We start from the raw sequence: 27,258 nt of genomic DNA on the forward strand, positions 1-27,258 counted from the left end.
TTAATATTTGTTAGCGTATTTTTATATGATCGAACCATGCCTCAGCCTTCGACAGATGATAAAATTCCGGTGAGTGCTATAATTTTATATATAAGTATTGATGTGCTTTAATACAATTTGCTTTGTATTAAACATAGTGCACACGTGCACAATCCCAGGTTTTTAACAACTTCATGGAGCCCCCGGTGGACACGAAGAACGGCCAGTACTTTCGGGATGGGAAGAGGAAAGTGGATTATGTTTTAGCTTACAACTACCGAAAACAGTCGCCAGAAAGCAAAACTGCTGGGATCCAGAGCTTGGCCATCATATCTAACGGCAGATTTCAAGGTCCTGTTGCTGGGAAGGACAGCTGGGGACGGAATGGGGAGCAGGAGGTGAGAGTGGAAGTAGAGGCTGTCGACTCAGCAGAAGCGGAGAAGAGAGTGCTGAGAGAGGAATTTGAGACCAACCTCATTAAGGCTGGTCTCGAAATCGAACGGGACAGAGAAGTAAGTGGGACTTTCAGTTAATATACCTTGAAATACTTACAGGTCACGTACTCGTCAGTCACTGCAGAGTCATCCAGAGCTGTAGGACTTGCAAAACTTCAGTTAATCCATGGATTTACTTATTTAACTGTTATGTTTTTTTGTCATTATAATTAGTGATTTATATTTACCAGAGGATTTTTTTAAATAGTATATTTGTATATATTTAAAACATCTTTGTAAACTTATAGGTTGCAAACTTATGGTGGTTGCATCTTCTCCCTGTGCTGAGTAGATTTCCACTCATAGTATGTAGATCTGAAGTTTGTCTGCGTATCCAGCAATGGACGGGCGTCTAGTCTAGGGGGCGCCTCTGTACTCTGTACCTCCTGGAATAGACTGCAAACCTGAGCAGCATAGGTACTTGGGAGTTGGATGGATGTAGACCTGCTGCTGAGGTGGACCCTGAACTACAGGGTGATGCTGGTCTGCTATGTGGGTTTCTGAGTTAACTCTCATATGGAGTAGAAAGAGTTTTACATTTTGAACAAGTGATGTCCCTCATGACTATATGCTGAATTTGTGGCTGAAAGATGGACATCATGCAATATAATATTTTGTTTCCAAATAATGTCTCCAGTTAAAAAGAAACCCAAGAAGTGAGCTTGAAGAAAGACTTCAATTTACAATGACTGGAGCTCTTGACATCCCACTGCCCTGTCCTTACAGGATGCAAGGTTCACAACATAGAGCCATATTCTTGACATATTCATGAACTGAAGGTTTAGTATCCATGCATAGTTTGGGGCATGAAATCTGTCACGCTGGGGTTCAGGCGAGCCGGGAAGCAGGCAAGCAGAGCCGTGAATAAGGATAAACAGGGTTTAATGGGAACAGCAGGTACGCACATCGAAACAATACAATGACGGATCTCCGGGATAGTGGGAGACACGGACTAATATACACAGGACAGGGTGGAAATGACTAGACATAGGTGGAAACAATCAAGCAGAAACAGGAGGTAACGAGGTGGGCGTGGCACACATCGGGAGCGGACGGAGCGGGGCGTGACATAACCCCCCCCCAAAGGCGCGCACACCGGGCGCGCCCGAGAGGAGGCGACGGACGGGACCGGGGAACAGGACCTGGAAGACAAGAAAACCATCAACGGGACCAGGGAAACAGGACAGAGACACAGAACAGGAACAAAGACGAGAAAAACGAGAAGACCTGACAGAGAACAGGGAAGGCAGACAGACAGACCAAGAAGGGAGACACAGAAGGGGAGAAAGGCGGGACAAAAGGGCCAGGAGTGAACGGAGGAGACAGAGAGGGACGAGGAACAAAGGCAGGGGGAACAGACGGGAACGGAGGAGGAAGAAGGGGAGCCCGAGGGAGCCCAGGCGGGCGACGGGCAGCGGCCGGAGGGGCCGCAGGGGAGAGGGAGGAGGGAGCAGGAGGGGACCACTCAGGGGCCAAGGGAACGGGACGAGGGAGTGACGGAGGGGACACGGAGGGAGCAGAAGGGAACCCCAGTGAAGGCAGGCAGGAGGGGGAAGCCGCGGCAGGCGGAGGTGCAGCCGAAGCCGGCGAAGGCGCCGTCCGACGCTCAGCCGGAGCAGGGGGGCCCGGAGGCGACCGACATGGAGCCGGAGGCGGGACCGAGGACCGGCACCGAGGAACCAGGGGGGGATCCGGAGGCGACCGCCGATCCCGAGCCGGAGGACCCGCAGGCAGCCACCGAGCCACAGCCAGGGGCCGAACGGGCGAGCCAGGGGGCAGGGAGGGCGGGACCCGGACCCGACGCCTATGTCCCCTTCCCTTACGGGACACCGACAGGCGGGGTCCAGCGGGCTGTTGACCTCGCCGGGGCAAGGGCGAGGGAGTCATGAGGGAGGTCAGTCCTGGGCAGACAAGAGTCAAGGCCTCAACAGGCGGGGCAGCCCGAGCCGCGGGCGTGGCAGCCAGAGCCGCGGGCGTGGCCGCAGGCGGGGCAGCCAGAGCCGCGGGCGTGGCCGCAGGCGGGGCCGCGGGCGGGGCCGCGGGCAGAGCGGCGGCCGCAGGCGGGGCCGCGGGCAGAGCGGCGGCCTCAGGCGGGGCCGCGGGCAGAGCGGCGGCCTCAGGCGGGGCCGCGGGCAGAGCGGCGGCCTCAGGCGGGGCCGCGGGCAGAGCGGCGGCCTCAGGCGGGGCCGCGGGCAGAGCGGCGGCCTCAGGCGGGGCCGCGGGCGTGGCCGGCTGGACAGGCGAGCAGGGCTGGGCCGGCTGGACAGGCGAGCAGGGCTGGGCCGGCTGGACAGGCGAGCAGGGCTGGGCCGGCTGGACAGGCGAGCAGGGCTGGGCCGGCGAGTAGGGCTGGCCGGACAGGACAGGCGAGACGGGCAGGACCGGCGAGCAGGGCTGGCCAGACAGGACAGGCGAGACGGGCAGGACAAGAGCCGGCAGGGTAGGCGAGACGGGTAGTTCAGGTGCCGGCAGGACGGGCGCCGCCGTCACGCGGCCAGCAGGGGGCGCCGCAGCGGGCGCCGCCATCACGCGGCCAGCAGGGGGCGCCGCAGCGGGCGCCGCCATCACGCGGCCAGCAGGGGGCGCCGCAGCGGGCGCCGCCATCACGCGGCCAGCAGGGGGCGCCGCCGTGGCCACCGCGGGCAGTGCCGCAGGCAGGACAAGCAGGACAGGCGGGACAGGCAAAGCGGCGGAAGCTGCAGCAGGCGGTGCCGCGGGCAGAGCGGCGGCAGCTGCAGCAGGCAGGACAAGCGGGTCAAGCAGGACAGGCGATGCCGCGGGCAGAGCGGCGGCATCAGCAGCAGGCGGTGCCGCGGGCAGAGCGGCGGCATCCTCAGCAGGCGGTGCCGCGGGCAGATCGGCGGCGGCATCAGCAGCAGGCGGTGCCGCGGGCAGAGCGGCGGCAGCTGCAGCAGGCAGGGCAAGCAGGACAGGCGGGTCAGGCGGTGCCGCTGGCGAAGCGGCAGAAGCTGCAGCAGGCGGTGCCGCTGGCAGATCGGCGGCGGCATCAGCAGCAGGCGGTGCCGCGGGCAGATCGGCGGCGGTAGCAGGCAGCGCAGCCGCGGGCAGATCGGCGGCGGCAGCAGGCAGCGCAGCCGCGGGCAGATCGGCGGCGGCAGCAGGCAGCGCAGCCGCAGGCAAAGCGGCGGCATCAGCAGCAGGCGGTGCCGCGGGCAGATCGGCGGCGGCATCAGCAGCAGGCGGTGCCGCGGGCAGATCGGCGGCGGTAGCAGGCAGCGCAGCCGCGGGCAGATCGGCGGCGGCAGCAGGCAGCGCAGCCGCAGGCAAATCCGGATCAGCCAGGTCCGGAGCAGGCAGGAGAGGAGCCGAGCGCTTCGGCGCTGCCCCTTTAAGGGCTTTGGAGACCCGGGGAATAAAGTCTCTTATGGCGCGAATGCCGCCGTGCCCTAGACGCTCCGGCCGATAGATATAGGCCTCCAACGGAGGCGGCTGCTCCGTGTGGAAGCCCGCCAGGCAGGTAGCGGTGGTGCCATCCTGCCAGCAGCTCTGCTTGACCTATGTCACGCCCCGCTCCGTCCGCTCCCGATGTGTGCCACGCCCACCTCGTTACCTCCTGTTTCTGCTTGATTGTTTCCACCTATGTCTAGTCATTTCCACCCTGTCCTGTGTATATTAGTCCGTGTCTCCCACTATCCCGGAGATCCGTCATTGTATTGTTTCGATGTGCGTACCTGCTGTTCCCATTAAACCCTGTTTATCCTTATTCACGGCTCTGCTTGCCTGCTTCCCGGCTCGCCTGAACCCCAGCGTGACAGAATGACGGATCTCTGGGATAGTGGGAGACACGGACTAATATACACAGGACAGGGTGGAAATGACTAGACATAGGTGGAAACAATCAAGCAGAAACAGGAGGTAACGAGGTGGGCGTGGCACACATCGGGAGCGGATGGAGCGGGGCGTGACAAAATCACACCTGAACATTTTATTATAAAGTGCACTGTTGTGCTTTGCTGTTTTGTAAAAACTCTTCCGAGTAGGCAATCAAAGACTCTGAAGGTATATTCAAACATCTGCAATTCAGCAAATGCCTTGTTCAATTAGCTGATTTAATAGTAATACCATTGTACTTCTGAATTTATACTGAACCTTGAATGTGTGTGAGATACCTTAATGTGTTGACTGTTCTTTGCTGTCATTAGGGTTAGGTTATGTTGTAATTTGGGTACAGATTGTGATAGATTCGATTCAGTAGCAACCAATGGTGTAGGGGATTTATAATGTGATGTCCTGGTGAAGCACATCTGGATGGCTGGTACCTTGAAAGCCAGTGTCCGACTGGTTTTCTGTGATGCAGTTGGGTAAATTATTCTCTTCTGCCTGTAACAGTTGACTGATTACCCTCATAGTTCAAACACAAGCATAAGCTATTATCCAGGATGGTAGATGTCATGAAACTGGTTTGTCAACCTACGGTGATCTGAAATGGAATCCACACACTCTTTATATCTTAGTCTTAAAAAATCTCCAATTTGTTTGTTTGTTTGTTGTTTTTATCAAAAGAAAGAACTGAAAGTGAAAGAGACCATTATGATTTTGGATACTGGAATCCAATTGACAATGCCTCCTTTTGGGGGCTACAAGGGATAGCTGAATTTTTTCTCCAGCCAGATGTTAATTATTGGCAGTGATAAAAATCTGGTCACGCAAATTGTTGATACCAAAGGAATATTGCAGTAGGTCGCAATAGCTTTGGATTACTGAGTCTTCCATCAAGCACAAGTCATTTGAAAAACAAGCATCAGTATGTAATTATGGTTAATGTTTGGTTATTTTTCGGGCATGTGTAAGGACTGGGAAAGTGTGAAAATGAGCTTGTCTGCATCTCAACGTTGTAGTTCCCATTGTCTGCCAGACAGAGGGATTTTGCCTTTTAGGTCATGCAAATGAGTTGTAAGGCTTTGGGCTTTTTGGGGCATGGAAGCTACTACAGTTAACAGAATTGTCTCCACTAGGATGAGTTCTACATTAACTGCACCCTGTGCTTTTCTGATAAGGAAAGTACCTTAGTTTGTCTTTAGCTAGGTGGATAGTCTTTAGATAGATTTTAGACTGTAAGTGCCTCTTTGTCTTGCAGCGTCCTGTGTTTTACAATTTTTAAACTATTATGAAGCCCTCCATTTGTCCTCATGGTGTGAAAATAAAACTTGACATCTTATACTTAAAATCACTGCGCTACTTATGATTGGTAATGGATATAGGAATTCAAAACTCACTTGTCCACTGACTTGTATCTTCCCAGAACAAAGCACATGGCCTGGCTTTCATAAGACTGCACGCACCCTGGCCTGTTCTGAGCCGTGAGGCAGAGTTCCTGAAAATCAAAGTTCCCACCAAGAAGGTGAGGATTCTCCTGGGTTGACCTCTGGAGATGCAGATGCTTTCTTGGTCTTCCAACAAGTGTGTCTGTTAGTTACCACAAAGGGATGGGCCTCCTCTGCTTCTACAATAGGGACATGAGGAGTGTAGTTTCACTGTGGTGTTCTGTCAATTATATCACAGAGCTACGAGAGGAAGAAGGAGACGGGGATGTCACACAGCTTGTGCGTTTTATGGCGTAAACTCAATCAGCCCTTTCAGCCCAGAGTACCAGACTTGATGGGCCAAGGCCGGACCAAGTTCCTGTCCCACTGCTTTTCCAGGGATAAGCTGCACCTGTAAGTTGATGCTGGCTGGACAGCAGGGAGCAAGGAGGGGGCAGGAAGGGAGGGCACTGGAAGGGAGGGAGCTGAGGGGTCGACCTGCATCGGCTTGGGCCAGCATGGGCTGGCATGGGTTGGCATGAGATAGCATGTCATTGCATGAGTCAGCATGAGATAGAATGGGTTGTATTGAGATGAAATGACATTGCATGAGTCAGTGTGAGATGACTTGAGATGGTTTTAGCCAGCATCAGTTGGCATGAGATGGTATTAGTCGGCATGAAATGGTATTAGTCATGATATGAGATGGCATGGGTTGGCATGAGTAATTGTTATTGAAATGGCCAGCTTTACATATAAATTAAATAAAGCTGTGATTTTTATTATTCGCAGGTATGACATCAAGCACAAGGATACGTTCTTTGACAACGCAACCCGCAGTCGTATAGTAAGTCACACAGAATGACCGACGTTCACACACATCCTCAACCTATATTGGTGACTCATTAGCTGCTGCTGTGAGTTAATAAATATGTTGTTCTCTCATGTATTTTGGTTCCTGGCTGCTAATTTGAAAGCAGATGAGACTCAAACTGCACTGCAAAGTGAAGTGCAGAGAAAGCAGGAGCATGATTAACAAATGTCATTCCACAAGGCTACCTCCTGATCTCCAGGCACCTGAGTAACGAGACTCTCCCCTGAGGCCTGTTGTTTGCAGAAGCTGCACCACCTTCCCTGGGAAGCAGTATCACTTGTTTTATTTCCCTTGCCTCTCTACCAGGTGTATGAGATAGTGAGGCGTACTTCCTGTTCCCAAGCCTACCAAACCATGGGTAAGCTGTAATCCCATAGTGTAACCTCTACTGGTGGTTTAGTGGGTCATTGTGCCAGTCCCAGTGGGTGATGTGAAGGGGTGCTGAAATGTGGGGATTTGAGAGTGGATGACAGAGGCTTCTGATGACTGCGAGAGCCTGTCAGTAGGGCAGTGTTTGCGGGTATCATTGCTGTGGAAGGGATACAAATGACAATTTGAAGTTTCTCAGGATTGGTGTCTGTCCTAGGTGATTTGTCCCTGTTTGGTTAGCAAGTGTCACTGGCCATCCTGTATCCTCCTCTGTCTTCATAGCTCACTGGGATGAGTGTGTGGCTCAGGCTGTTAACCTTCAGGCCATCTGTTATTTTGTATTTATTGCATTTTCATTTTCCCTAGTGTTTATTATTTTCTGTTTGTTTCTCTGTCATTGGTTTGCCTTTCTTGTGTTCTGTTCTAGTTTTTGTGTTGTACCTTTTGTTCCATGTTGATCAACTTTGCATTGTATTCTAGTGTTTGTTTCTTGGTTTTGTTGTTCAGTGCTTGTTGCCCATTGCCCTTGTTGATTGGTTGTCTTGGTCATTTCTCACTCCTGCTCCCTCGTTAGCCCAGTGTGATGTGTGTATTTAAGTGCTTGCTGGGCTCAGTTATCTAGTTAGTCACAGTGGGTTTGTTACTTTGCTCTGTTCCTAGTCCTGTTCCCTTGTAGTGTTACTTTGTGGTTTCTTCTAGTTTGCTATTTTTTCCTGTTTGTTTTTGATCCCCCTGGTCCCTTTATTTTGTGGTTTCACCTTTCATTTTCAGTTCTGTTTATTAATAAACTCCTCTGTGTCTGAGTTGCAAATGCCACGCCACCATGACAGAATATGGCTAACAGCTAGAGTATGAAAAAACACACTACACACTAACTGCACAAATTGTCCCTCACTTTTACAGTCCAGTGTTACGGTGTTTAAATACGAAGCCTGTGCACCATCTTTCATTACCCTTCTCAATTAAAAATAGATCCTGCTAAATCTGAAGAATGATCTAAATACCCTTACTTTTTTTAATGACCATAAATATACTAATGTACTCTATGTATATGTAAGAGATCTAATCTGTCACTACCTATTAAAGTTGTGATTTGAAATGTAGTACAGCAATTTGAAACAAATTTTAATCATTATCAGGGTATCGTTTTATGTCTTGTGTGGACTTTTACTGGCAAACTGGGTATTTCTGCTTTTTGATTCTGCTTGTAAAACTTAATACATAAGATGGATACCTGCCTCTCCTCGTGGGAAATAACGCAGAGAGGAAATGAATCCATAGGACAAGCCTTAAATGATTGAGTATTAAACTGTGTCACATTATCCAACTGTGTATTGAGGTGCTTAAATGACAGGAAAATATTATTGTTCTTCTATCCTGTAACAACATAGGAAAACATTTGTCAGCAATATGATTGAGAAGGACAAAGAATAACTTTAATATAACATTCAAGCACAGTTTACATTATCTAAATCTAGACAGAACTACAGATTGACAAAAAACAGTATAATGGTGGAAACAGGCGCACATGATCCACTCTCCGAACAAGACGTTTGTGGAAACACCCCAATCCTAGGTTGTGATGAAGGGCTCATTTTTCCAGTTATATCATGGTTCCCGTGAGGGCTGCCTCATTACTGCGATTAAAGGCTGCGTCCTTTGTGTCTCGTATATGTTCTCCCTTAAAGGTGAAAACAACAGTTAATGCAGGATGGGGAAAACATTAAGCACGGCTGAGTAATGTCAGGGAGCATCTTCCACTGTACAAGCAGTGACTGGCCTTGTCCTCTTCTGCAGGTGTCACCACTTTAATTGCCAAAGGTGTTTATGACTCTGCCTTCCCACTGCATGATGTGAGTTGAAGCTGAATACAAGTTCATGAAACATCTCCACTTTCTCCACTTATTTATATTGATGAATAACACTGGGCTTTTCTTGGTTGTGTGCGCAGTGTGATTGATTATGTCAGTAGAGGAAGTGTTTTTGATTGTGTTCCCCCATCTGGTCATAGGGTACCTTTCAGAGTCCTCAGGAGATAGAGAAGAGGAATGACAGACAGGTATGGTGGGTGGACACAGGTATAGATGGATGAGATATAGATGTGGGGTTGGGGTATGCAGTTACTGTAATGTAAGGTGTAATCAGAGATAAACTGGGTATGTGATTGTGGAAACAGTAGGCGGGTCTCCATCTAGTTGATCTAGTGTATATTTATGGTTTAATGTTGTTTACTTACATATGTGGCCAGGAATTGTAGACAAGGGACTATATATAGTAACTATATAAGATGTTCGAAACTCCTTTAGTGTTAAGATTCATGACTGGTCTGGCTAGATCGGAAAAACAGTCAATTATGAGCAGATTGCATTATATCATTATAACTATTTTTGAAGTTTACAAAAGAGAAATAACTTATTCAGAATAATTTTCCATTGTATTGTTTTCTGAAAAACTGACCCTAACCCTAACTATGCTTATCCTGAGCTTGGTCATGGTATATGGTATTATACAAGATCAGTTTTCTAGATGTGTCACCTTGCAGAAGACTACATATACGAAATGGCAAAGCTTTCTGAGTAAAAATGTCTCCCTTTCCAGCTCCTGCATGACGAATGGGCCAGATACGGGGTGTTTTATAAGTACCAACCTATAGATCTAATCAGGTACCAAACACTAGAGTCAGCACAGAATTAGTCAGCCTGTTCCAGCCCTAGGCCCGCATTGGGCTTACATCTGGGTTTGTTGCTTTTACATCAAAGGAGGTACTTTGGGGAGAAGATCGGCCTGTACTTTGCCTGGCTTGGCATTTACACCCAGCTGCTGATCCCGGCCTCCGTGGTGGGGATCATCGTGTTTTTCTACGGCTGTGCGACGCTGGACTCTAATGTGCCCAGGTACTGGCAGAAAGGACTCTCCTCCATGCTCTAAAGTAGGCTGCACATTATTCCAACTTGTATGCTGTTTTCCTGCTGATCAGTGTGTGGCTCTGAAGCCTCTTCCTTGCTCGGCCCATGCAGTATGGAGTTGTGTGACGAGCAGCGGAATTTCACCATGTGCCCCCTTTGTGACAACGTGTGTGACTTCTGGCAGCTGAGCTCGGCCTGCAGCACTGCTAGGGCAAGCCACCTGTTTGACAACCCAGGCACCGTCTTCTTCGCCATCTTCATGTCACTCTGGGGTGAGAAGAGCTCCAGGCTGCCTCCGTGTGTTTGTGACAAAGACCATCATGGTCCATCTGGATTAGCCTGTGAGAAGTGGGATTGAACAGAGTAGATACCTTAAGCGTCTAGTGAAAGTTCCATCTGCCCCAAGTCTGACCGGCTTTCAAGGTCAGTTATGAACAGTTGATATGGGAGGAAAATAAGTTTTGATACATATTTTTTGGCACTATTTTTCTCCATCACTGCCTTATAAATGTGCAATATTTTTAAATGCAAGCATAGTAATGATCCTCTGTAACAGGACTTTGTGTTCTCCTAAAGCTGCTATGTTTTTGGAGCTCTGGAAGAGGAGGCAGATGTGCCTTTCGTACAGGTGGGACCTGGTCGGCCTGGAGGAGGAAGAGGTGAGCGGTCTAGGTTAAGCAAAGCACTAAAATTAGCAGTATTGATTGCTGTTTACACCCATATTCTACATGACCTGTCTCCTTAGAATGATCTCCCCCTTAGCAGCAGCTGTAGAGGACAAGAAATCCGAATGATATGGATGTCTGGTCCTGAATGTCAATGTGATGCCCAGCTTGTACTTCATTTTTGATGTCTGGCATACATTAAAGTTTAATGTTTGGCTCTGGCATTTGATCATGTGTTTCAGTCTCAGTTTGAAGCACAGAAATGAGCATGATTAATATTCTCTAATGCACTGTGTTATATAATGAAAATTTCATTTTCTCTTTCAAAATGCCATCTTTGCCTCCAGGAACGAATTATGGTTTGGTGTTTTTGATGTGATTATAAATATTAGCTCTTTTAATTAAAGATGTTAGTTCTTTTACTTGGTTACACATAATAGCTTTCATGTTGTTCAACCTGTTAGTTCTTTTAGTTAGAAACATTAGTCCTAGTAAACTGATGTTCCCTAACCAAAGATTAGTCAATTTAATTTGTCTTTAGTTATTAAAGGCTTAGATCAAAATGAGTAGCTGTACGTGATCTTGGTGAGAATAGCACTTCTTTGACCATCTCTGTCATAGAAATATGGGAACGGAAGCAAATTTTGGAAACGTACAGTGCTTCTGTATCCTTAGGAACATTCAAGACCGAAGTATGAGAACGTTATACTGAAGAAGACAATGAACAAGAGGAAAAAAAGAAAGCGGAACAGGAATGAGGTGAAGTTCCTTCTGCTCAATAAATATCATAGCAGAAGCACAGCCATTTTGTCAAGTTGGCTGCAGTATGTGACATTTATGTGACTAACAGTGCAGAAACTACAGAAAAAAATGGTTCAGTAGGACCTTGTGTGGGCAGACAACGTTCTTCTAAATTGTTTGCTAGACCTAACTTTTCAAAACTATGATTCTATCTCAACCTTTTGTAAATCTCCCCCTCCAGCCAGAGAGAGGGGCTGAGGATACTACGGATGTGGGACAGTGGAGGCGTGTTCTGAGTGCCATAGGTGGAGCAGCCCAGGTAATACAAAGCATAGCTAATGGGCGCATCTGCTTGTAGCAGTAAGAGCATTAAAACCTTGACAGCAGAATGTGGTTGTAGGCTTATTGGAACACTGATAGCTGCACTCGACTTCCTGCTTATCTCCATCTTTTTGCTGCTGTGGTATTTAGCTGTAATTCAGTCTACAACAAAAAAGACAAGCTTTTTCCAGTTTATTTCATAGGATACGCCAGTCTTCTTCCAAAACAATGCTAAAACGAAGCTTGGTGATTTAAAAAAGAACCATTCTCACATAAGTCTACTGAATCTCATCAACTGTCCAAGATATGGCAGTAATGATTCTCTGTTTTTCACACTCCATTCATTTCATTTTCTTTTGCCAATTATTTTAAGTAGGATACTTGCATAGAGGAAAAAAAACAAAACATAACTTTTTTCAGACTGATATCAGTAAAGCATTTGCACTGTTGCGAAATATGCCTCAAAATATCTCAAGCACTGTTAATTGTGAATTTTGAAGCATGTCTGAAAACCATTTATTAATCTTTCTTGGTAAAACAAATCTTATCAGCATGATGCTAAGAAATGGGTTCTTCCTTTTATTTTTCAATTTCTAATGTGACTAATGCAATGTTGCTGAATGAGTTTAGTCTATGTCTCTAATATTTTTTTAGGTTATACAACATGATCCTGCTGAAACACTCACAAAGCTATGAACACAATTTCTGTCGCCGTCTCTTGAAGGGGACGCTGAATATTTAGTTGTGACTGTGTTCTAAGTATAGTTCTCTGTCTTACCAAAACCAGACAGGAGAGGAGAAACTAAGGTGGACTGACTGGATGCCTGGGTACATTTTCAACATCGCCTCCATCTTATTTATGGTATGTGGTGAGCCTGGGACTGGCTCTTTTTGTCAGAATCAGAATCTTTATTTTTGTTGTACAAGCACAACGGCATTGGATACAGTCCCTTTCAGTGCAAAATGATTTTAAATGGCAAATAAAAATATTCTCATGCTTCCATGGGTAGGTAACATGGTGGCACAGTGGCTAGCATTTCCGCCTCATATGCCCTAGGCCGGGCATAGGTCCTTTCTGTGTTACACTAGGTCCACTGCAGTTACAGTGATGGATGTATCTATGGTACATTATGCTGCAACTGTGGCAATTGTGAGAAGTTCCTCTGTAGTCCATATTGCACATGGAGATGATAGAAGATAGTGTATATTGCAATATTGCACAGAGTTACGCAGTGAGAGATTGGATGGTCTTTCATTTCAGTTTGTTGTGTATAACAGTGATGGCCCTGGGCTATGTACTGTTTTTCAGTCTGTTTGTATGAGCTGTTATTGCTCTGTACCGCCTGCCTGAGGGCAGCAGTTCAGACAGGTGGCGTGTTGGGTGTGATGTGTCCTCCAGGATGTTGCTGGCTTTTCTGTAGCAGTGGGGCCTGTAGAGGTCCTCTAAGGACAAGAGAGCACAGCCAATGATTTTCTGGGCTGTTAATGACCGTCTGCAGTGTAGTTTTTTTCTCCTGCAGTGCAACTGGCAAGCCACACGGGAATGCAGTACTGTAAGTCAACACACTTTCTATGGAGCACCTGTAGAAGGACACCAGCAAGTTGTTCTTTTTGAGGACCCTCAGGAAGTGGAGTCGTTGCTGTGCCTTCTCTATCAGGACAGTGGTGTTGGTTTTCCAGGTCAGATCCTCGTCCAGATGCAGGCCCAGGAACTTGAAGGCTGGGACCCACTGCACACTGTGTATGGGCTGAGGGACAGATCTGTCTCTCCTGAAGTCCACAATAATTTCTTTAGCTTTTGTGGTGTTGAGGGTCAGGTTGTTAGTGCTGCACCATGGTGACAGTCTTGCCATTTCACCCCTATATGTGGACTCATTTCCCCCCCGCGATGAGCTCGACCACAGTTGTGTCGTCTGTAAATTTAATAATGGCATTACTTGGGTGGGTGGTGATGCAGTCATGGGTATAGAGAGTGTACAGTAGGGGGCTCAGCACACATCCCTGTGGAGAGCTAGTGCAGAGGCTGAGTACTGAGGAGACTCTCTGACTCTCTGTGAACGGTCAGTTAGAAAGGTTTTAATCCAGAGGCAGGTGGAGTGTGGGAATCTGAGGTTATATAATTTAATTACCAGTCTCTTTGGGATGATTGTGTTGAAAGCTGAGCTGAAGAAAATGAAGAGAAGTCTGGCATAGCTCCCCTTCTGCGCCAGATGGGTTAGAGTTATGTGGAGGGCTGTGGCTATGGCATCCTCTGTCAACCTGATGTTCGCTGTTTCCTATGGCTCTACCATTCTTGTCTTTTTTCCCCCCGTTTTTTCCCCAGTTTGGGCTGACATTCTCTGTCGTGTTTGGGGTGATCATCTATCGAATCACCATCTCAACCCTGATGGCCATGAACCCTGAAGCTGAGACAAGGTCCAATGTTCGTGTGGTAGTCACCTCTACAGCGGTCATCATCAACCTGGTGGTCATTCTTATCCTGGATGAGATCTATGGAGCTGCAGCCATCTGGCTCACAGAGCTAGGTTAGATATAGTCATATGGTCAGATGCTGAAGGACTTGCTGCCAAGGGAAAGATGAGGAGGACCTCCCCACTAATAGTACCTTCACTTATGTTTCCACAGAGATCCCTAAAACTGAAGGAGAGTTTGAAGAACGCATGATTTTGAAAGCTTTTCTTCTAAAGTTCATGAACGCTTATGGTCCGATTTTCTACGTGGCATTTTTCAAAGGAAGGTAGGTAACACCAAGGAGTATTCCAGTAATTCAAGGTGGGCTTTGAAACAATAGAGAAATCAATCTTTATTTCTTACTGTAGCAGCTAAAATTCCAGTGGTCTTTTGTCTTGCACTGTCTTGTCTTTTATTGCACTGCTGTTTTGTACTCTATTGCACTGTTGTTGGTCCTTTTGTCCCCCCTGTGCACCTACCTGTCCCCTGCAACTGTGGCACAAGAATTTCACTGTGTTCCTCTGAACAAATCTGATCATAAAACTTGAAACCTTTAAACCCTGAATAACCTGGGATATGACCCACCTTATAGGGTAATGTACCCTGGTGTACCTATTTTGGGCTTCATTAAACCCTACAAAGTAATTGTTCACCTGCTTAACTAGGTGTTCAGTGATAGTTTGTTAGGTAAAGAATTGGAGATACAATATATATCCACAAGTATATGGACACCCCAATCAATGAAAGGAGTTGGCTAATTAAGCTTCACCCATTGCTGACATAGGTGTATAATTAAGCACACAGCCACACAATCTTCAGCAACCAACATTTGCAGCGAGACAGAATGGGTGGCTGTACAGAAGAGGTTAGTGACTTTCAATGTGGCACCAACATAAGATGGCATCCTTCCAGCAAGTCAGTTTCCTCTTAACTAAAGCTGCTGTGGTCACCTACTAGCGAAGTGACTGTGAAGTGGAAGCATCTGGAATCTAGGTCAGTTGCAAAGTGGTAGGTCACACAAAACTAACAGAAAGGAACATGATCACCCCGCATGAATACCCAATCTGAATGGAGTAAATCCCACGAGCAATGTTACAACATCCAATGGAAAGTCTTCCCAGAGGAGCAGAGGCTGGTATAGGACCAAAACATAGACCTACTTCATATTAATAGACTTGGTTGTGGTCTGGGATTTTGGAAAATCTGGTGTCCACATGCTATTGACCATATAGTGTACATTGGGTACCTTAGACAGCTGGAGAATTGCTGAAGGGAACAGGGCAGGGATATCACACCGATGAAGAACCCATGATCAGAGACTAGCAGGGTATTACATAGCTGAGGAAATAAAAACATTAAACATGGATGAGATGATGTGAGTTTGTCATGTTTTTAGTAACTCATACAACATGATGTTTCAGGTTTGCGGGCCGGCCTGGAGACTATGTGTATGTTTTCCAAGGCTATCGAATGGAGGAGGTGAGCATGATTATTCTGAAAATGATTACTGGCTACTGAACCATATAACATATGTGTAATGTATAAGTATGTATGTGGATATTGTATATAGGTATGATATTTGTGACAGCTGGTGTTTTCTCCGAACATTATGCAGCCAAAGTGTGTCCATATGAGACCGTTTTCATATGTCCTCATGTTTACGTGCGGTACACGTGTGTCTCCCGGTTTCATATGTCCTCATGTTTACGTGTGGTACATGTGTGTCTCCCGGTTCATATGTCCTCATGTTTACGTGCGGAACATGTGTGTCTCCCGGTTTCATATGTCCTCATATTTACGTGCGGAACATGTGTGTCTCCCGGTTTCATATGTCCTCATATTTACGTGCGGTACATGTGTGTCTCCCGGTTCATATGTCCTCATATTTACGTGCGGTACATGTGTGTCTCCCGGTTCATATGTCCTCATATTTACGTGCGGTACATGTGTGTCTCCCGGTTTCATATGTCCTCATGTTTACGTGCGGTACATGTGTGTCTCCCGGTTCATATGTCCTCATGTTTACATGCGGTACACGTGTGTCTCCCGGTTCATATGTTCTCATGTTTACATGCGGTACATGTGTGTCTCCCGGTTTCATATGTTCTCATGTTTACGTGCGGTACACATGTGTCTCCCGGTTTCATATGTCCTCATAGTTACGTGCGGTACACGTGTGTCTTCCGGTTCGTATGTTCTCATGTTTATGTGCGGTACATGTGTGTCTCCCGGTTTCATATGTTCTCATGTTTACGTGTGGTACACGTGTGTCTTCCGGTTCATATGTTCTCATGTTTATGTGCGGTACATGTGTGTCTCCCGGTTTCATATGTCCTCATGTTTACGTGCGGTACACGAGTGTCTCCTGGTTCATATGTCCTCATGTTTATGTGAGGTACATGTGTGTCTCCCGGTTCATATGTCCTCATGTTTACGTGCGGTACACGAGTGTCTCCCGGTTCATATGTTCTCATGTTTACATGCGGTACATGTGTGTCTCCCTGGGCAGTGTGCTCCTGGGGGATGCCTCATAGAGCTCTGCATCCAGCTCAGTATCATCATGCTGGGAAAGCAGCTCATTCAGAACAACGTCTTCGAGATCGGCATCCCGTAAGTGGCCCCGCTGCCGTCATCAGCAGCAGATGCTCCCACCTGTAAAGCATTTGTGTGGGCCCCCTCGAGGTTTTGGGGCCCCCTGTTGCCCAGTCACTACACCAAATATTAAATAAACATGTTCCTTATTTAGGAGATGCTGAAGCAGGTAGCTAGCTAGCTAGGATCTTCTTATTTTTTATTTTTGAAACTTCTGTGGGGGGGGGGTGCCGAAGTGAGTTTTTGAGTGGGGTCCCGAAACATCAAACCTGCATCCATCCATCCATCCATCCATCATGGTTTTGGATGACACAGTGCCTCAGTACTCAGTAGATAGCACCATTACCTCTGCTTCCAAGCTGGATGTGTGAATCGCAGCCTCACTCTGTGTGTGTGGGTTTATCCCTGGTTTGCTTTTTTCTGTCATACTCCCAAAACATGCTTAAATTCCCATAGTGTGTGTAACTGCATGAAGGCCCCTGAGATAGATTTGCATTCTGTCCGGAAAGTTCCCCTGCTTTTTGTTTCCAGGATTAGATTAGGCAAGCATAGGATCACTGTCACCTTCTACAGGTTAAAAGTATGATTTCAGGAGAGGACGTTTTTAAAGTCCCTGTTGGCTTTAAATGGCTTTCCTACTCTCATAATTTTAATCTCAGAGTAATGAGGTTATCTTGGTTAATTGACTGAGATCAAATTAATGAATAAATTCATCTGCTTCTTATCTAACAGCGTTTTGTCTCTAACCTGGAATGTAACTCAGGAAGCTGAAAAAGCTGTACCGAACGCTGAAGGGGAACGCCCCCGCCCCCGAACACAGGGAGGACCAGCTTACCAGGACACCCCAGCAGTGGGAGCTGGACTACAACCTGGAGCCCTTCAACAGCCTGACCCCTGAGTACATGGAGATGAGTGAGTTCGCCCCCCCCCCGGCCCGTCTCCATCCCCGTCCCCCATCTGCTGCCCTCTCTAGCTGCCATAGCATATTGTCTGTTAATAATAATAATAATAATAATAGGTTACATTTATATAGCGCCTTTCAGAATCCCAAGGTCGCTTTATGGGGGGGTGGGGGGGGGAATCAGTAATCAGGAAGAGATGTTAGAGAAATGTTCATGGAAGAGAACTGTCTTTAATTCAGATTTGAAGGAAGAAAAAGAAGAGCAGAGTCACGGAGAGATTGTGCAAGAGAGTTTCGTAGACCTGCCACCCATGGTGGACAGTCTGGTACGTGGAAGAGTGAGAAGGTTATTATTAGAAGGTCTGAGAGAGTGAGAGGGTGAGTAGGGAGTCAATAGTTCACTGAGGTAGCGAGGTTATGCAGAGCTTCAAAAGTGAGAAGCAATATTGTGAATTTGATCCGAGACTGAACTGGTAACCAGTGTAGCTGAGAGAGGATGGCTGTGATTAGAGTGGAGCGTTTGGTGTGAGTGAGAACTCGAGTTGCTGAGTTCTGAATATACAGAAGCTATTGTATAGATTTTGCAGGTAGGCCAACGAAATGGGAGTTGCAGCAGTCAATACGGGATGTAATGAATGCATGAACCAATGTTGGGGCGTAGACAAGCGATGTGAAGGAGATGAAATAATGAGATTTTGGAGAGGGATTTTATGTTCCCTATGAATATTGTGGTTCTTTAGGCTGGACGGCACAGACGAGGCCTGTGACCGTGCCAGTGTGCTGCTTGTCTCCTGGTTACTGTCTGTTTCCCATCAGTCTGTGATTCTTTAGGCTGGACAGCACAGACGAGGCCTGTGACCGTGCCAGTGTGCTGCCTGTCTCCTGGTTACTGTCTGTTTCCCATCAGTCTGTGGTTCTTTAGGCTGGACAGCACAGACGAGACCTGTGACAGTGCCTGCAGGCTGCCTGTCCCCTGGTTATTGTCTGTTTCCCATCAGTCTGTGGTTCTTTAGGCTGGACAGCACAGACGAGGCCTGTGACAGTGCCAGCAGGCTGCCTGTCCCCTGGTTATTGTCTGTTTCCCATCAGTCTGTGGTTCTTTAGGCTGGACAGCACAGACAAGGTCTGTGACAGTGCCAGCAGGCTGCCTGTCTCCTGGTTACTGTCTGTTTCCCATCAGTCTGTGGTTCTTTAGGCTGGACAGCACAGACGAGGTCTGTGACAGTGCCAGCAGGCTGCCAGCCCCTGGTTATTGTCTGTTTCCCATCAGTCTGTGGTTCTTTAGGCTGGACAGCACAGACGAGGTCTGTGACAGTGCCAGCAGGCTGCCTGTCCCCTGGTTATTGTCTGTTTCCCATCAGTCTGTGGTTCTTTAGGCTGGACAGCACAGACGAGGCCTGTGACAGTGCCAGCTGGCTGCCTGTCTCCTGGTTACTGTCTGTTTCCCATCAGTCTGTGGTTCTTTAGGCTGGACAGCACAGACGAGACCTGTGACAGTGCCAGCAGGCTGCCTGTCCCCTGGTTATTGTCTGTTTCCCATCAGTCTGTGGTTCTTTAGGCTGGACAGCACAGACGAGGCCTGTGACAGTGCCAGCTGGCTGCCTGTCCCCTGGCTGTGAGTCTGCTAGCTCAGGCATGCGTCAGGTGCTGCCTGCTCAGCCAGGCCCCCAAGCTCCTCCTGCCCCAGGGAGGGGGTTAGAAAAGCTGCCCCAGAATGCAGTTTGGGACAATCCTTATTCCCTCTGCACTGCATGCAAGTTTTTTTTTTCACCGTACTGGATGTGCCTACCAGTGGGTAATAGAGCACGTCGCCATGGCAGCATGGGGCCGGAGTCCCTCTGGAAGGAATAACGACAATGATGGGAACAGTATGTATAGTGTGTGTGAGGTATGAGTGTCAGCAGGAGAGGAGGGTGCAGAGGAGAGGGGGTGAGGTAGTAATGATGGACCCCAAGTACAAACTAGTACAAGCTACTTAAAGCAAGGTTTGGTATAGGATAGAGGTAAGCCCCACAGCGCTCCAATCCGACACATTCTCACTTAATATTCAAAAGTACAGGATCAGTCAACACAAGCACTGCAAATTTAGTACAGAGCTACAGGTTAGGGGCATCTGACTACATTTTGTCCATATAATTAACATTTTTTGTATTATTTTAGTGTTATTTAATCGGTAAATAAGTGGTATGGATGTTACTGAATGTGACATCCAGGAAGATATTGTATAGTAAGTATATTATTATTTGGAGGTGGAGCTTAATAAAGGACTTAATGTCGCACTGGAGTAGATTTAAGTTAACGAGGATATTACATCCTCTAGAGGAAGTGTGCTGGTTCAGTGTGTTCATTACGTCTGAGAAAGCATTCATCACGCGGCTTTTTATCGCACACAAGCAGAACACAGGCACCGCTGAGCCTAACAAATGAGTTTTTAGTATATCCTGTTTTGTTGGTGTGTTAGCACAGGGTTTGCTGTCTGTCAGTAATGGCCACCAAACATAGATTTTAGTTTTGCAAAGCGATACAAAAATTGCAGAAATTGTCTTTCAAGCCAGGAAAAGCTGTCTGTGCCAGGCAGCCATTAAGGGGCGCCCTGTCCCCACACTCAGTGGTGGATGAGTAATAGGAGGCTTCCAACGCCCATTGTAGCCTGGGAGGGGCACAGATTGCCTGTTTTTGTACATACCTGGTTACTCTGTTCTGTATGTACCTGGTTATTCTGTAACTTATTGCCTTCCTGTTTTTTAAACTTCTATCTTTACTTGGGGTCTGCTGGGGGTGTAACTGGACATGTACCATAATTTAAATTTTATTGAATTTATGGGTTACCTTTAAATTCCTTGCATTGCTCCCCCACACAAAGCAAATCGGTGTCATATATTTTTATACCAATTTTCCAGCATAATCTTTATCTAAACAAACAGTTCCTTTAAATTTAACAGCTAAATACATTTTCACATTTTATGCATGCTTTAGATGCTAATTGAAATTCATGAAATGTTTTTTGTTCCATCTTTTAAAAATGAAAAGCAAAAAAGAGTGTACTATCTGTGGCTTGGTGCCTCACTTTGTGTAAATATCACTGTAAAAAATGTGTATGCATGGAAAGAAAAAATACTCATACGCACAAAACAAATTTATCAACTCTCGCATTTTGTAGATGTACATACTTACGCGAGCCAAAGATCCAGCCCAGTTGCTGCCCACAAATAACTAAAAATGTGCTTTCAATGCAAATGAGCTGCAGGCTCATATAATATGCAAATCAGTCTTTCTGGTTGCAAAGTCTGATGATAGCAACTGTAAATGAAAAGTGAGTGGCTGCAGCACAACAAAATGTTATATTTGGGGGCCTAAGCACATTTATCACAAACAAGAAAAGGTAAATACATACATTTTTAATGATTTATTTATCACACAGGTGTATATATTGTACAGCTATTTCTAGCACGTTTGCACCATTTTGCAGTTTGCCAAACTGCATTTCAAACAAAATGTACAATGATAATAAAGCTGAATATTTAAAAGTGTGCTGAATGGCAACACATCGACAACACATTGCTGTTGCCTCAAGTTTTGCAAGGCTGTTCCATTTGCATGTTCAGGGTTTTGAATGTCCATTTCTGTACCGTAAGCCGCCACTGCTTTTGGCAGTACGTCCAGCCCGCTTTACAATCACAGATGACTTGGCTTCCATGCTCATTAGACATGTTGCCCATTGATCATCTTTGGGAAGCTCTGGAGCAGTGCACTAATATCAGACAGCTTCACCCAGAAGATGCACAGTGGAAGAACAATCCACAGACCACAATCAACAGTCTGATGAACTCTAAGGAGATGTGTTGTGGTGCTATGGGCAGATGGTGCGCACACCAGATAGTGTGGGAATTATTTTCCATGAACCACCTTGTTTTTCAGGGTAACTGTGACTAGACAGCTTAATGGCTCCATTTCAGCCATCAGATTTCGAATTCTGAATTTCTTTTCAATAAAATAATTGAAATGGTTGAGTGTTGCATTTTTATTTTTGGTCAGTATATATATACAATTTATTAAGATCTTAAAGTTACAACATTGAAGGTTTTCATCTCTTGATATGATTACATTGGCAGATGATGTTTAAAAATGCAAAGACTGTACATATAACATCTTTACAGTTCTGCCTTAAAAAGACTATACACTGTAAAATGGATACGCGATTTTACAATTTTCAAGTCTGAAACTGGAAGATATTTTAATCGTTGGTAAAGCTTTGTTTTGACTTTTTCTGTGATAACTGGTTATTGCCAGCAGATTATACAAGCATATTATGAGTATTAACAACCTACTAGCTACTACTAATACACTAGGTTAGCACAGAATCCGTCGTGTTTGCTTTGGATAGCAGGACCACTTGCCTGGTAACTCCGGATGCTCTCATGTCTCATGTTCCTTTGTGCTTTTGCTTCTCCACTGCAGTCATCCAGTTTGGCTTCGTCTCTCTCTTCGTGGCCTCCTTCCCCCTCGCCCCCCTTTTGGCTCTGCTCAACAACATAATCGAGATCCGCCTGGATGCCAAGAAGTTCATCACGGAGTTGCGTCGGCCCGACGCCATGAGAGCTAAGGATATAGGTATCTCTTACCCACTTTACTTTGTTTAGCTTACTTGCTTAGTAGTTTTAAAGTGTTACAGACTTCCAATGAACAGCTATTTTTACTAGTTTACAATCATTAAAATGAAAACAAAAAGGTAACGTTTTATGTTCCCATGAATGATTGCAAATACAGTTGCTACTTCCATAACAGCATGCAAAACAGAGCTCCAAACAAAGAACAATAGATTCAATGTGAGTCTTTAAGAAAGAATGGACATCAAAGAATGTCTTCTATTGAGGATTTCATGGGACGTTTAAAAATGGGCCCTGCTGACATGTTGAAGCTCTTTAACCTCTTGTTGGTTTTCCTTGCCTTGTTGCTCTTTTCTCTCTTTCCTGCAGGTATCTGGTATAACATCATCAGTGGCATCGGCAAGTTCTCCGTCATTATCAATGTAAGTGATTCACGCTGACAGCACCGCACACTGGAGACAGTGAGAATGATAAAAATCTGCCTCCTCTCTACAGATTGAGGCATGTCCCTAATCAATCTGTCCTTTTGCAGTGCGTGACGAACATTCTCAACAATTCTAGAAGGAATAAATTATATCACCACTTATGCTATGGCTTCTTTGGCAAGTAATAGTTGCCCAGAGTTTTTTTCTTTCTTGTCTGTTAGCATTTTCAGTTCTAAGCTGCTGTTAACCTTTTCACAGGATGAGGGACCATCATTCACGCATGCAATGTGCGTTGACATAAAAATACTGACTTCTTGCTCGGCTCATAGGTTTTGCCTCGTGTCCCTGTAATGGCAAAGGGTAATAATGTACCATATCGATTCACTCATACATGTGAGGTCTCTTAGATTGGATAAGACAGGCTGGAGGTTCAGCACAAGGTCACAGTCCATCATCTAGTTGGTCTACACATGACCTTAAAGAGACAGGTTTCATTTATCATCATATATAATCCTAATCCGGTCCTCAGGAACCCGCAGCCGGTCCACATTTTTGCTCCTATTGAGCTCCCTGTCAGACGGTCCACATTTTTGCTCCTATTGAGCTCCCTGTCAGACGGTCCACATTTTTGCTCCTATTGAGCTCCCTGTCAGACGGTCCACATTTTTGCTCCTATTGAGCTCCCTGTCAGACGGTCCACATTTTTGCTCCTATTGAGCTCCCTGTCAGACGGTCCACATTTTTGCTCCTATTGAGCTCCCTGTCAGACAGTCCACATTTTCACAAAAACGTGGACTGTCTGTGGGTCCCCAAGGACTAGATTGGGAAACTGATTTATTCAGACAATGTTATCCATGGGGCTCAAATATATTTCATAATTCAAAAGATCATTACTATATTATTAATATTTATGTTAATTTAATGTTATTTTAATTATATTACAAACTGCATACAAGCATCATTATTGAGAAATAGCAGTAGTAAACCCATCTGTTGCCGAGATTGAATTAGGATCCAGTCCAGACCTGTCTTTCGACGGCTGTTAATGATGGTCTATAATGGCTGGCTGCCTGCGGGTGAAGCTCTCCTTCATGACAGACATAGTGCAGCCTTAGCTGATCCCGCCATGTGTCTGACTCTCCGCAGGCTTTTGTCATCTCCTTCACGTCAGACTTCATCCCACGCCTCGTCTACCAGTACATGTACAGTGATACTGGCACCTTGCATGGCTTTATTAACCACACCCTGTCCTACTTTAATGTCAGCGACCTCAAGCCTGGGACAGATCCCAGCTCCTCCCAGCAAAACATCATGATATGCAGGTGAGGCCACTCATAGTATAAAGACAAGACAAGAAAAGACAAGATAAGACAGAAGATAAGACAAAATAAAATAGATGAGATGAGATGAGATCAGATGAAAGATAAGACAAAGTCTCACCGGCTGTCAATAATGGCACAAGATATGATGGATTCCAGGTGAAGGACACGCAATCCACTACTTAAGTAAGATAAGCTTGTTTTGTATAATAAATGCTTCTGAGTCTTGCCGGACATTGCTATCAAAGGGCTTGGTTTAATTCATCGTGAACCATGATGAAAAAGATGAAATTCCCAAAGTCACAATGTACAGGAATTCAACAAATGAATTTAGTCTTGATCTACAAAAGCACTTCAATATGTTGGAGGCTCTGAAGGAATATTCTAGGAGCAGCATCTGATCATCTATCATGGTAAATGGACTGCATTTATATAGTGCTTTTCTACTCCAACGAGTACTCAAAGTGCTTTTACAATTTATGCCTCACATTCACCCATCCACACACACACACACACACACACACCGGTGGTGGAGGCTGCCATGCAAGGTGCCAACCTGCACACCAGGAGCAATTCAGGGTTCAGTGTCTTGCTCAAGGACACTTTGATGGGGTCAGGAGGAACCAGGGCTTGAACTTGCAACCTTCCAGTTGCCAAATGATAGCACTAACCTCCTGTGCCACCATCTTCCCCCAATCACCTATGACCCAGGCAGAATCCGACTTTCCTGTAAGCTGTCACTCTTAATGAAGTGCTGAACTGATACGTAATTGATGCTTAAATCTCCATTGGCTTAAATAGGATATAGGTGCCTGTTCTGGTAAAAGACATAAAATGCCACCATTGCCCCGTCAGTCAGCATAAATAAGTGAATGAATAGGTCAAATCTCTGATTTGAGCATGGAATTGTGTTATAGAGATAGTGTTTTATTTCTCAAAAACTGGCTTGGGTTGGGATGTTGTCTATAGATTTTATGTCAATGGAAGTTTACAGCCTCTGTCGATTTGCCATTTGTTGGGCTGTGAGAGACTGTGCTGGTTTATGGGATCTGATTGCTTCCTGGGTCATGCATCTCACCACATTCCCTCTTGGATTTGCAGGTACAAGGACTACAGGGAGCCACCCTGGTCCCCAGAAGCCTACCAGCTATCAAAACACTACTGGACCATACTGGCCATCCAGCTTGCCTTTGTCATCTTCTTCCAGGTATTTCTAAGCAGGACACTTCATATCTGACTCTTTGATTTTTCAACCTAGTCTAGTCTGGCTTATAAATGTGTCAAATGCTTATGATTAAAATTTCCAACCAATTAATTCAACCAATGTCCAGGATTCTAATGTTTTAAATCTCATTCAGCGAATGAACCAACCAACTTTGAATCCATTGGTTCAAGACTTAGATTCCATCTGGTCTGATTAGCATTTACACATTACAATAGCATGGGATACAGTAAACAGGATGTACAGTGTAGTAGTGTCAGTTTATTTCTAGATAGAGAATCCAATGATCTATGCATTTGTCTGTGAACAGAATCTAGTGATGTTCCTGAGTGTGCTGGTCGACTGGCTCATCCTTGATGTGCCCAAGGATATCAGCGAGCAACTTAGGAAGGAGAAGTCACTTTTGGTGGATGTCTTCATGCAAGAAGAGAAAGAAAAGCTGAAGCTCATCCATAGTCTATTTCTCAAAGGAGCTGGAGCCAAAAGCCAGTGCGAGGCCTTGCAAGTTCACCAGCGCCCCGTGCGGACAGGGAAGCCTCAGAGACGTGGTCGTGCAGCCAGTTTCAGCCAGTTCAGCAGAGAGCCATCCCCCATTGATAAAGTGACGCACCCAGAGGTTTGAGGGACAGCAGCCATGGAATGGAGGACACTGCAGTTCTGTGGATGCACAATCTACGTGGTCGACATGAGTGGATGTGCCGATGGTGTTAGGCTGCCATGTCAGCACAAGACCTTCCTCACTGGACCAAAACCGGCATGAAGTCAATCATCTGTGTCTTCATCTGTTTTTTGCCTGAAATTATTTAAAGTCAGAGTTGGGTTTCAGTCTATGATGGTTGTACCTTTTCCTTTCCCAGGCTAAATTTTTGCTGGGGAAACGGTGCAGAATCAGAAGAACATTTTGGCAACGGAAGAACAGGGGCAATTTTTTTAAGCATGAGATTAAGATGCTTAAATCTGAATTTTTATTCTGGAGTAGTACCACCAACTAGATACATTGGAGGGAAAGAGGGGAATCAAAATGTATTTTCGCCTCATTCACTGACTGTCACAGCACTTCTACCAAGTTCTACCTGACAGAAAACTAGATTTTAAGAAAAACCACAACCTAAGCATCATAATCAAATGTTATCATGCAGAGCTTTTCATATACGGATTCTGCCACTTCACGTGGACTCCTTTGTTTGGAAGCAAATTGCATGTGCTGACCTAATTCAAGGACATTACTTAATCACAGTCTTTTATAAATATTTATAATAGTTACTTTTTCATAGTACAAATGTTGACAAATGTTGAAGTCTGTACCAGTGTGTTCAATATCATGGAAATAAGCATGACCTGTGTTAAGAACCGGAAAATGGATGTGTTCAGAAAGACCCTTCAGAACTGTCAAGGAATTAATCATCAAACATTATGTATGAAAATATATTATTTCTGAAAGACTCCAGTGACCACAATGCTAATGCTAAGTGTGCCAGTATGCTGCATTTACAGCATCTAATGCACAAATATGCTAACATTAGCATGTTTACGTTATCAGCTATCTTGTGAGGGTGTTTCCTGAAATGAGCAAATGCTGTGATAGCTCTTGAAGAGCTATATAGAATTATATAGTAAAATTAAATAGAATTTCAATATTTTTAAAGGAACAAAAATGCCAAATTTTTAGCGTTTTTGAATTTGGTTGAGGTGGGGGAATATGTATGTGGAAACCAAGATAGAATGATGTTGTTAATGGCTGTGTATGTGTAACCTGTGTGTTGTGATTTCCACTGGCACAGTAGGGTAGGAAGTGCGAAGGGCTGGCTGGTATGATTCCGGTGTGAATAATATGAATAATGGCTTTCTGGGTATAGCCGTTTACTCCAGATGTCTTAAAAAGCAACACAAGGCCCAAACTCTCAGGCTTAAACCTCAGCTTAGTTCTGTTCTAAGTTGTAATCTGAATTTCTACCTTGCCAGATAATATGGAAAGCTGTTTCATGTTTGTTCTTTATAGAGCTACATTTGGAATGTTTCTTAAAAGCAGGTTTGAGACAATGTCATTATGCTGCTTGAACCAAGTGTAATATATATTTATATAGGCATAGATTTACAGACATGTGCAGAGACATGCGGCCACACGTCT

General features: G+C 45.7%; 1 protein-coding gene across 2 annotated transcripts; it reads left to right on the forward strand.

Moving 5' to 3' along the window:
• Positions 1–20: 20 nt before the first annotated feature.
• LOC111846990 (anoctamin-2-like) lies at positions 21–27,258 on the forward strand. Of its 2 annotated transcripts, XM_072711008.1 has the most exons (25): positions 21–69; positions 159–491; positions 5,737–5,835; positions 5,997–6,151; positions 6,530–6,584; positions 6,918–6,969; positions 8,778–8,833; positions 8,992–9,039; positions 9,579–9,643; positions 9,740–9,874; positions 9,998–10,158; positions 10,463–10,545; positions 11,227–11,310; positions 11,534–11,611; positions 12,401–12,475; positions 13,937–14,138; positions 14,239–14,350; positions 15,486–15,543; positions 16,574–16,674; positions 17,420–17,568; positions 22,016–22,168; positions 22,534–22,586; positions 23,736–23,911; positions 25,010–25,115; positions 25,441–27,258. In XM_072711008.1, exons 1-25 carry the CDS (start codon positions 37–39, stop codon positions 25,750–25,752), a joined length of 2,934 nt encoding a protein of 977 aa, XP_072567109.1. In that variant the 5' UTR covers positions 21–36; the 3' UTR covers positions 25,753–27,258. The 2 variants fall into 2 exon arrangements, with proteins under 2 accessions (XP_072567109.1, XP_072567117.1); XM_072711016.1 differs by lacking the exon at positions 23,736–23,911 and having other exon boundaries at positions 25,441–25,593.

This window comes from Paramormyrops kingsleyae, chromosome 1 (assembly GCF_048594095.1).
Source record: "Paramormyrops kingsleyae isolate MSU_618 chromosome 1, PKINGS_0.4, whole genome shotgun sequence".
Classification (NCBI taxonomy): Eukaryota; Metazoa; Chordata; class Actinopteri; order Osteoglossiformes; family Mormyridae; genus Paramormyrops; species Paramormyrops kingsleyae.

What these genes read in the sequence shown, in the direction of transcription:
- LOC111846990 (XM_072711008.1), top strand. Translation starts at nt 37, where the DNA reads ATGCCTCAGCCTTCGACAGATGATAAAATTCCG. An exon ending in CGACAGATGATAAAATTCCG is followed by an intron (nt 70 to 158) that starts GTGAGTGCTATA and finishes GCACAATCCCAG; the next exon opens with GTTTTTAACAACTTCATGGA. An exon ending in TCGGCCTGGAGGAGGAAGAG is followed by an intron (nt 10,546 to 11,226) that starts GTGAGCGGTCTA and finishes CTGTATCCTTAG; the next exon opens with GAACATTCAAGACCGAAGTA.